The 11,098-nt window shown below is 37.9% G+C and overlaps 1 protein-coding gene across 1 annotated transcript; it reads left to right on the forward strand.

Moving 5' to 3' along the window:
• The first annotated feature begins 6,588 nt into the window (after nt 1-6,588).
• LOC137723350 (3-oxoacyl-[acyl-carrier-protein] synthase II, chloroplastic-like) lies at nt 6,589-9,706 on the forward strand. Its single transcript, XM_068462520.1, has 10 exons — nt 6,589-6,690; nt 7,112-7,222; nt 7,539-7,634; nt 7,811-7,856; nt 7,952-8,031; nt 8,417-8,485; nt 8,775-8,859; nt 9,125-9,279; nt 9,361-9,441; nt 9,571-9,706. The coding sequence occupies exons 2-10, from the start codon at nt 7,157-7,159 to the stop codon at nt 9,682-9,684; spliced, it is 792 nt and encodes a 263-aa protein (XP_068318621.1). The 5' UTR covers nt 6,589-6,690; nt 7,112-7,156; the 3' UTR covers nt 9,685-9,706.
• Nucleotides 9,707-11,098: the final 1,392 nt, after the last annotated feature.

Consider the following 11,098-nt stretch of genomic DNA (forward strand, 5'->3'; position numbering starts at 1 on the left):
GCTTTCTGAACGACACGTGGTAGTGCAGATGCGGCTCCTTTTGACAAAGCTGCGCGCGTCTTCTGAAAAGCAGAGAAAGCGTCGCCGAACTTTGCGCTTGTCGGCTAAAGATATGTAGTTGGGGTGATGGCCTCCACGTGTTGTCTGAAAAGAAGAAATCTTTTGACAAAGTTGAACGCGTCTTCTGAAAAGCCGAGAAAGCGTCGCCAAAATTACGCCGGAAATTCCGGCTTTTTGAATCGGTGGACGCGTCGCCTTGGCTTTTTTATTGAGTTATCGATCACCACAACAAACACACTCTGAAGATTTCCCATTCTTGAAGATCGACTCCGGCCCTTTGAAATTTAACTCCATCCCTTTTCTTTGAACACTTTTGAAAAATGGCAAACTCATCGAACCTTAGCTTGGAATTGAGCCTTAGCAGTGATACGGGCGCGCCGCGTCAAGGTAACGTATGGCGCCCTTCTTTCTTATCTTCTAACGGTCTTCTTACAGGTGAAGACTCCGTGATGCAGGACGCCACAACAGCTACAATAGTAGCTAGGAACCTCCTCACTCCAAAAGATAGTAGGCTGCTGTCAGGACGGTCCGATGAGTTGGCCGTTCAAGAGTCCCTCGCACTTAGTGTTCAGTGTGCGAGTTCTGTGTCCAACATGGGCTAACGCCTGCTTGCCCGCTCCCGTCAGGTGGAATCATTGATGGCAGAGGTGGAGAGTCTTAAGCAAGAGATCCAGCAGCTTAAGTACGAGAATAGAAGTTTGCATGTGCTTGCAAATAACTATTCGTCGGGCATGAAGAGAAAGCTTGATGAGCTGCAAGAATCTGAGGGTCGAATTCACAGTGACCGTCAAAGGCTTGCGGCTTGTCTCCAGAGGCACATTTTTCCTGGGTCATCCAGCGCTTGGCCAAGTATTGAGGCCTGGAATGCTCTAGCTCCGATGGCTTCCGCTCCGATGCCTCCCGCTTCTGCGCCTTCCGCTCCTATGCCTTCCGCTTCTATTCCTTCTGCTTCGACGCCTCGTAGCGGGGCTTCACATAAACATCCTCTGTGAAGGCTCCATCTTTCTCCATGTTTAGTATCTTTTTTTTTTTTTTTTTTTTTTTTGTACATAAATAAAATCAAACGGCATGGAATTTATCTTTGAATGGGCGGTGATACTTGAAATGATCCGGTAATAGTTTAAATTCCAGATTGGGTGCCTGAATCATTAACCACATGTTAGTATAAAAGAAAATTGAAATTCGGGGAGGCGGCTTACCTGTGTGCTCCAAAATGAACTCCAGAATAAACACCCCTTCGAAAGTTATGACTTGTCCCGTGTCATAAAATCCAACTTCCTTGGGAATTGTGGTTTCAAATATGTCCTCTTTGATGCCTTCTACATCTTCTCCAGCCACTACCTTCTCTTGAATCATTCTTCTTGGTGTACAAAGTCCTTTGAAGAATTCAACACCATCTAAAACTTGCTGTGTTGCACCAAGAATTTGAATAGCATTTTGCACCTTTGGGAAGGCTTCCACGATATCCTTTTTACTCTCTTCTTGGTTGGGAATCAAAAACCTGCTAGGAAAAGGGACATTGGGTGGAATAACATCAGAATAACATGGAATTGGGACGTCCTTACTGGTGGTGGGTGGTTTAGAGGGCTTAGGGGGCTGCGGCAAGGGTTGTTCTACCCTTGCCGTGTGCATGTCTTCTTCCTCCTCCTCAATTAGCAGCTCTTCCTCCACTTCTAGGCTATGTTTGGACATTTTTAGGTCAGCTCCAACCTCCATAGCACTTCCCAAAGTGATAGCATTATGGATTTCAAAATCTTCCTTCGAGTTTTCAATAGTTGAGTTGGAGAGTTCACTTTGCTCTTGAATTTGTTTCATGAACTCCATAATCTGCCCAAATTGCTCGTCCAATTTACCCAACTTCTTGTCTTGATTTTGTTCGTCCTGCGTCAAAGAGGTTAGTAATTGAAAATTTTTATCATTATCCATGGACATACTTGAACTTGATTGGAATTGTTGTGGGGGAGGTTGTGGTGGCTGCATAGGTGTTGTATTGAACTCCTCATATGGTTGCCAATATGCTTCTTGTTGAGCCTCCTTGGCTTGATTTTGTGACCCCTGCGCCAAAGAATTTATTTCATTAAGAATTTGAATATAATCTATTGGCGAACTTGAATTTAATTGAGCATATTGCATATGAAGTTGTGGTGGCTGCATAGGTCTTGAATAGAACTCCTCATATGGTTGCCAATATGCTTCACGTTGAACTTGTTGATCTTCCCACCATATAGAGTTTGAATGATCCCTCCAATCTCTTTGTGGACATTGATTGGCTTGAAATCCTTGCCTATATGAAGCATCAAATGTAGGGACACTCTGCATTGTGGTCCTTTCGGCATACGGCGACAATTTAGAAGTAAGATTTGCCAATTGAGCTTGAATGCTAGCAAAATCCATATCTTACTTCTTTAGCACCTAAAATCAAAGAAAGAGAACTAAATCAAATATGAAAAGTAACAACAAACAAAGAAAACAACACTAATTTAGAAACTAAAACGAAAACAACTAAACAAAAAAAAAAAAAAAAAAAACCAAGGGATTAGCAAAGTTGGGATGGATGGCATCATTCGACAACCCAAAACATTCTCAAAAGTTCCCTACATGTCATCATAATAGAGATACAATCGAAGATCATTAAGAATAATGAAAACCATAAGCATTGACAAAGCATTTGCAACTATGACATCATGTTACTCATGCTAAGAATTAAACTTAACGCGATCGTGACAAGCGACCTTTACTACTTTCAAGTATAAGTTAGTAACGATTATGTGAAACCTCCTTAAACTTTAGCCACATATTCATGCATGCTAATTAAGTGTCGACCCTCAATCAACAAACACAAATAAGTTAATCATCAAATAGTTAAGCCAATTGCATTCACGAATCAAGAGTTCATAACCGGAATTCATCAATTCATATCACATAAATAATCATGGTATTGAAATCACCCCTAGCCAAAAAGGGTTTAGTTCCTCATAACTTTGAAATCAAAGAAACACCTAAACATTCCAACAACTCAAACTTGAATTGTATGAACGTTTAGGCCCTCTTCTCTTCCTCTTTATTGTAGCATAAGGTCTAAGGATAGTTGGTTTGGGGGAATGGAAGTGTGGAATGGAGTGAGGAGTGATGGAAATGGAAAGATGGTTTTTGGATTCTAAGGGAGACTCACGGCTAAGAGAGAAAGGGATGTATTTGTGGTGTGTTGTGTATGAAAAAATGAGATGTGCATGAATGAATGAATGCAAGGGTATTTATAGGAGTAGTGGAGGGAACATATGGCTATGTCATTTGTAGGTGAAGTAGGTGGATGTTGTAGGTGAAGTAGGTGGATGTTGTAGGTGAAGTAAGTGGATGATATGTTAAGTGATAAGTGATAAGTGATATGATATGATAAGTGGTTAAGTGGTGATGATAAGTGATAAGTGATTAAGTGATATGATATGTGGTGATGATAAGTGATAAGTGCATGTGGGTTAACTAATGAAGGAAATGCATGTGCAATGACAATGTGTTAGAATGGATGTGTGTTATGCATGGCATGATTGGGATTAGGAAAGGTTTAAATGTCCTAAAACTAAAGAGAACAAGGTTCCAACACTTTGGCTCCAATTAGGTCTTCAATTTCGTCCAACACTTTGGCTTCAAGCATAAGTTATCCGTCCTTAGCCCAAAAGTGCTCCAAAAGTCTCCAAAATGCATCTTTTTGCTCCTTTAGCCCTTTGGACCTACAAACACACGAAAATAGCTTAAAGTACTAAAATAACTAAAGAAACATAACGTAAATGTACGAGAACAAGCCATTTAAGTCGCATAAATATGCTCCTATCAACAACGAGTAGCGTCAGAACGATAAAGCCTTCCACGGCACAAAAGAGACTCGACCAAGACCAAGATAATGGTCTGGAGATGAGATTTTGGATAAATTAAACTGTTTGGAATTTGGTCATTTTGGCAAAGGGGTCAGTAAGCCCAGACCAACTACACATCTGAACTGGACACACAAGAGTATGTTATTTGAGCTCCCATACTGGTCAAAGTTAAAATTGAGACACAAGCTCGATGTTATGCATATTGAGAAAAATGTGTTTGATACTTTGGTCGGGACAATTCTAGACATTGAAGGAAAAACGAAAGACACGGTCGAAGCTCGCCTTGATTTAGAACGAATGGGCATTAGGCCATCCTTGTGGATGAAGAAAGTTGGTGGTACATTGAAGAAAGGCCATCCTTTTTTTACAGTTAATCCGAATGGGAAGAAAGAGTTTTTCAACTTTATTTCTTCTGTAAAGTTTCCAGATGGGTATGCTTCCAATATCTCGCGTTGCGTGAACGTGAGAGGGTGTAAATTTTCAAACATGAAGAGTCATGATTGTCATGTGATACTCCAACGCCTTCTACCGGTTGGTATTCGACACTTATTGCCTCTTGATGTGGTGAAACCAATCGTGTTGTTGTCTAGATTTTTTTCACAATTGACTGCAAGGTGTTTGCGGAAGTCGGATGTTAAACAATTGCAGGACGACATTGTGAACGTCTTATGCAAGTTCGAACAGATATTTCCTCCAGCTTTCTTTACAAGTATGATTCACGTGATGATTCACTTGCCAGATGAGGCATTGCTTGCTGGACCAGTCAATTGCCGATGAATGTATCCAATAGAAAGGTACTTAATTAAGCGTATATATATATATATATAACAGATTAATGATCAACGAACGCTTTGAATAATTTGTAGCATACCTTTTATTTGTGTAGATATCTTGGTGAGTTGAAAAAGTGTGTCCGAAATAGGGCAAAGCCCGAAGGATCACTTGTGGAGGCATGGGTCGCATATGAGTCACTTACTTTTTGTGCAATGTATCTTCAAGATGTTGAGACAGCTTTCAATCGTCCTCAACGCAATAATGACGGTGGTGTCAGAAAAGAGAAACTATATGTTTTTGCCCAAATTGCGCGACCATTCGGCGAGCCTGTAAAAGGCGAATCGTTTACCAAAAAAGACATGAAGGTAGCACATTGGTTCATACTCAACAATTGTGATGAGGTTTTGCCATACCTTGAAGAGCACATGAACGGTTGATGAAGCGGGAACATCCTTCACATTTATATGCCAAGAAGCACCGTGAATTGTTTCCTTCGTGGTTTCACGAACATGTAAGTTGTATGTGTTTTGAATTCAGCATATTTTTCAACTTGTTCATGCCTGTCTTCAAATTTGGTTACACTAACAAGTTAACTTTTTGTATATGTTATATTAGATGAACAAATTGAAGGAATTGAATTCACCCTCTTACGATGAAGAATTATATAACTTGGCAAGAGGACCGCTTCACGTTGAATTGTTCTCAGGTTGTCATGTCAACGGGATCAAGTTCTTGGGGGCAACACGTGATGACAAGTCGTCTACTCAAAATAGTGGTGTCCACGTCCCGGGTGCAGGCGACAGTGAAGACATTGATTTTTATGGTAAACTAACTAGTGTAGTACAATTGCTTTACAAAGACAGGTGTCAAGTGATACTGTTTAAGTGTCTTTGGTTTGATACAAACCCACATAACCGAATGAGTGTTAAGCGAGACCATGGTTTACTATTAATAAACACTACCAGACGTTGGTACGATGAAGACCCATACATTTTGGCAACTATGGCAAAACAAATATTCTTTCTAGACGACCCGAAAGCCGGCAATGGTTGGAAAGTTGTTCAGAAGATTGATCGAAGAGGGCTATATGATATTCCGGAACTAAATCAAGATGACAACGACGACAACATCGCTGACCAACAGTTATCATCTTTGATAAAAATTGGTGAAGAAACACTCCGAGATACTAATGTTGTCCAAGAACCGTTTGAAGTAGATGGAGTTCCCGAATTCGAAATACCAATAGAGTCAATTTCAATTGACCTTGGTGATCTGCCACGATACAATGCACCGGAAGAGGCAAATGAAGATGAGGATGAATGGAAATCCGAAAATGATAGTAGTGAGGATAGTGAGAGTTATTATTGTAGTTCAGATGAGGATTAATATAAACTTGTAAAGGAAAAACCAGGAGATTGAGGAGAGACAAAGTCAAACTAAAAAAAGGCACGGGAAGAATCTGATCGTGATCGTTTGAAGGTATTCTCCATTTTTACTTTGATTTGTTTCATGCAGTTTTGATAGGCAACTTATCTAAAAGTTAAGCTATATAAATAAAATACAATGTTGATAGTTTGTAATTATTTTTTACCAGTCTGAACAACGAAGTAGAAGTTATTTACACTTGTTATAGGTTCTATTTATGCAAAGATGCTAGTATTCATGCTTATTCGGTTTTGAAGCTGCATTTTGTTTTAGCATGTAATCATTTGCTTTTATTATGAATTGACCTGTTCATTTTGGATTCACTTCATTTAGATCAGGTGTATATGTCCACATAGGCTAAATTATTCAGAGTTCTATGTATTTACTTATGTTTGTTCACAAATGGTTACTTTTAAAGATATTTGTCCTGGAAACTGATTGGCATTCGGTTACTTACAGGTTAAAAAGGCCTTAAAGGGGGTGAAGGTAGCACTTTCTCATCCTGAGGATAGGTCTTATACAATCACAGGGGTCTCGGTGGAACCCCTGGCAAGCTGATGTGAGTCTTATAATCTTTACGTTACGTTTATGCTTATATCTTGTTTATATGTATATACGTTCCATAAGTATATGTACAATTTTAACAAATTGAGCATTCTCGCTTCTGTGGCTATATACAATCACAGTTTGTAATGTTATGTCGCATCCTCCAAATGTCATTTTTGGTGGAGATGCACGAAAACTAGTTTCTTTGATTTTAGAAGTGGACTTGTTTATGTTCTTTATTTGTTAATTTAAGACAGTGTATCAGTATCTCTCTCCTGTAGTAACATCTTGTAAACGTAGCTCACAAAAATTAAATTCCAAGCCAAATAGTCTCACAATGATCCACAAAATCTGCTTTTGGGACAAGATCTGATGTGTTTTTCATCGCTTCGGTCATGTTTGATAAATCCATTTTGCGTTTTGATATTGAACAGATCTTCAATGATGCAATTGAAGCTTTACGGGTTTCCTATAAGAAGATGAACCCTTTCTGTGTACCTTTCGCAACCACAAATATGGGTTCTGCCATGCTGGCAATGGATCTGGTGAGATTATAATATATATATATATGTATGTATGTATGTATGTATGTATGTATGTATGTATGCATGCATATGTATATATATATATGTATCTATGTATATCTATATGTATCTATGTATCTATGTGTATCTATATGTATATATGTGTGTATATATATATATATATGTATCTATGTATATATATATATATATATATGTATATATATGTATATGTGTGTGTGTGTATATATACATATTTGATGCATACTCTTACAGTTTGTGATGACCGCTGAGATTTTGTACTTGTCCATTTAACTGATACTTACTCTTACACTTGCAGGGTTGGATGGGCCCAAATTATTCAATTTCTACTGCTTCTGCTACAAGCAATTTCTGTATTTTGAATTCGGCTAATCATATCATTAGAGGTGAAGCAGTAAGTATTCTGCTAATCATATTAAGTGGTAGAGTTTAGATGCAAAATATTTTCCTACAACGTGAGGTAATTTAGTGGTAGTTTAGATGCAAAATTGAAAGTAATGGTATGCTGATGAACGATCTTTGAGTGTATTATAATAACAGAGTTACAATTTTCTTTGAACTATTATGCAGGACCTTATGCTTTGTGGTGGTTCAGATTCAATGATGATACCTATTGGTATTGCTCCCATTCTTTGCATATTTGATTTCTTAGTTTACTCAGAGTTGCACGTATAATAATATAATAATCTTATTCTTATGCTATCATTGCAGGATTGGGAGGCTTTGTGGCATGCAGAGCACTGTCACAAAGAAACAATGATCCGACCAAAGCATCACGCCCTTGGGATAGTGTAATGTAGCCAATAACAATGCTCGATTCATTTATTCTTTTATTTCCACTATTATTGGTTAGGTTATATGATGAAAATTTTGTGAATATTGTTATGAACAAGAATGGTAAAAATCATCGAAAGGCATGTCATATATTGGATGTCAACGTAAATTTGTGTTGGAATCTAGTCAGCTCTTTTGAAATGATGTGTCGTAATTTATAACTAAACCTAGTCATATCTATTGAGCTTGAGCTTTGAGTTTCTTAATTGTAGAAACGTTAAACAAGTGCAAAGTTACTGCATTGCGAAAGAAAGTTTGAAACTGTAATAATTGTTTCTTACTTACATGTAGACTTACCTAGTTGTTGTTTTTAACGAAATCTTGTTTTTGGTTATTGGACAGAATCGTGATGGCTTTGTTATGGGGGAAGGAGCTGGCGCTTTGCTTCTAGAAGAGTTAGAACATGCTAAGGTATTTTCTAAATCTTTGACCTTGGCAATGGCACTTGGGTATCTGTCTGGATATCCTTTTTTCTTCTTTCTGTGTAGGATCACATCATCTGTAACTGTAAGGTTGTAGGTGCAAAGTCTGTAGGGACATTCTGTATCCTGTGGTTCCCTCAAGTTAATCCGTATCATGCTTTCTGTTACGTTTCTTGAACTTGCTGCTACCCCTATAGTCTCACAAACACATTTTCTAATCATTCATTTCTATCTTACAGAAAAGAAGATTTAATTCATCGATTTTTTTTTTATTACAGAAAAGAGGTGTAACTATTTATGCAGAATTCCTTGGTGGAAGCTTCACATGTGATGCTTACCACATGACCGAGCCACACCCTGATGGTAATATGCGTTATCTTTGGAAATCTCACTCATACGCTTCTCATATTCTTTTGTTGAGCTGTGGAACCAAGAAGTTTTTGGCAACTTGTTTCTGTTGATCTAGTAGAGGTTCATTATCAAAGAACATTATGTGGAAATATTTGTATGACTAATGTCGTTATAGCATGCTTTTTGTGTGAATAATTTTATTCGCCTTGCACTTTGTTTCAATGAATTACATCAAGTCCTGGAATTTGAATTATTTTATTAATGTCCTTGGAAACAGGGGCTGGGGTTATTCTCTGCATTGAAAAGGCTTTAGAACAGTCTGGAGTGCCTAGGGAAGATGTTAATTACATTAATGCACATGCTACATCCACACCGGCCGGAGATCTCAAGGAGTATAATGCTCTCATTCATTGTTTTGGCCAAAATCCTAAGGTAACAACAATACATAGGATGCGTTACATGTTTTCTTAATTCCTGTATTTCTATGTTCGATGAGATCTTTACGTTTCACAGTTGAGAGTGAACTCTACAAAATCCATGATTGGTCACCTACTGGGAGCATCTGGTGCTGTAAAAGCTGTTGCAGCAGTACAGGTAACTTACGTGATGTTTTTGACTTGGAAAAACCGTACTATTTTTAGACCAGATATGTAAGACCAAATACAATTCTTGTTTGTTTAGCTTGAAGTGTAGTTCTTGACATGTTTTCTTCTTTTTGGGTAGGCGATAAGAACTGGGTGGATACATCCAAATATTAATCTGGAAAACCCAGATGAGGGCATGGTACGTTGTCTTCCGTTCCCTTGTAACCCTTTTCTGGTATATAATGTCCAATGAAAGTGTATTTGGAATCATCTAACTCTGTCAGCACGTGAATGCAAGATACAAAACTACTAGTGGGTCCAAAGAAAGAGAGACTAGACGTTAAGGTGGCATTGTCTAACTCATTTGGGTTCGGTGGCCACAACTCATCGGTCTTGTTTGCCCCATACAAGTAGAAACACAGATCTAAGTGTGCTACTCCAACCTTTGCTGCAATTGTACTGAAGGTACGTTTGCATACTGCCACCTTTTTATTAGAAATGAGAAAGAATTGTAATATGTAAACAAATCAAGCAAAGTGTCGGGATTTCGTATGAAAAATAGTAGTACGAAACATAATTCTGCAGTATTGTGACTCTGTCTGAGAGTAAATATTTTTCAACTTGAAATCAACATAGTAGAACAGTTACGAGCACTGTCACATATTTCTTCAACAATGAAATCAATGATCTTTCTTTCGTTTATTTTTCTTGCAAATTAAGCAGAACTAGTTATCTGCAGATAAGACTGAGTCCACATTGAAGTAAGCACCCAAGAAGTCTCCCTTGTATTTGATCTTCACTATGGTCGGATGGATTGCAGCTACGAAAACTGAATCGGTCGAGAAGAATGTTGAGGAGGCCCCTAAGTAGAAAATATTAAGAGCTCACCCAATGGTTAACAAGAAATACTTTTTCTTGTTATTGTTAGAAAAATTCCCCTTCCATAGCCACAGTAGTGTTTGTTCCTTTTATGTTCCTTCATATACGTTCCATAAAGGGGGTCTCGATGGAACCCCTGGCAAACTGATTGAATTTTTCTTTACATTGTTTCTGTTCTTATTTTCCATTTAGCAGTTTGTTAAAACATCAGTCCCATAAGTAAATGTACAATTTTAACAAATTGAGCATTCTCGCAATCAACTTATAGCTGATGTGATGAAGAACGATGAAAATCTGATGCATTTGGAATAACATTTCTCAAATGTAACATGACTGTCTTAAAAAAAAATTCCAAGTAAATTATTCTCGTGTGTAAAACTAGAGCAGTGGTGGAAGCTGCCAAGCAGTAAGATGAAATTCCAAAAAAAACAGAAGACCATCCAAAATCAGCTCGAACGATGTTCTCACAGGCCTCTGCAAAAAATAAATTCAGAACATGAGAAGAGGTACATAAAGAAAATACTTAAGAATCCAAAACAACAAAGACATCATATGAGTTAATAGTCACATGAGAAGGAAGTTTGAAAGACAAACTAGGTAAGCAACAAGTGTAAAAATAAGAACAAATAAACCTCCATCGACAACATTATAACCTTGTGAAGAGATGACCCTTGTTTGGTTTGGGCCGTAGATCCTTGTCTACATTCTGAAATCTAGAAATCTAGTAAAAACCAAACAGAAAGTTGGAGAATTTAATAAATTTTTCTCTTCCCTTTCAGTTTATCCAT

The sequence above is a fragment of the Pyrus communis genome, chromosome 17 (genome assembly GCF_963583255.1).
Source record: "Pyrus communis chromosome 17, drPyrComm1.1, whole genome shotgun sequence".
In the NCBI taxonomy this organism is placed as follows: domain Eukaryota; kingdom Viridiplantae; phylum Streptophyta; class Magnoliopsida; order Rosales; family Rosaceae; genus Pyrus; species Pyrus communis.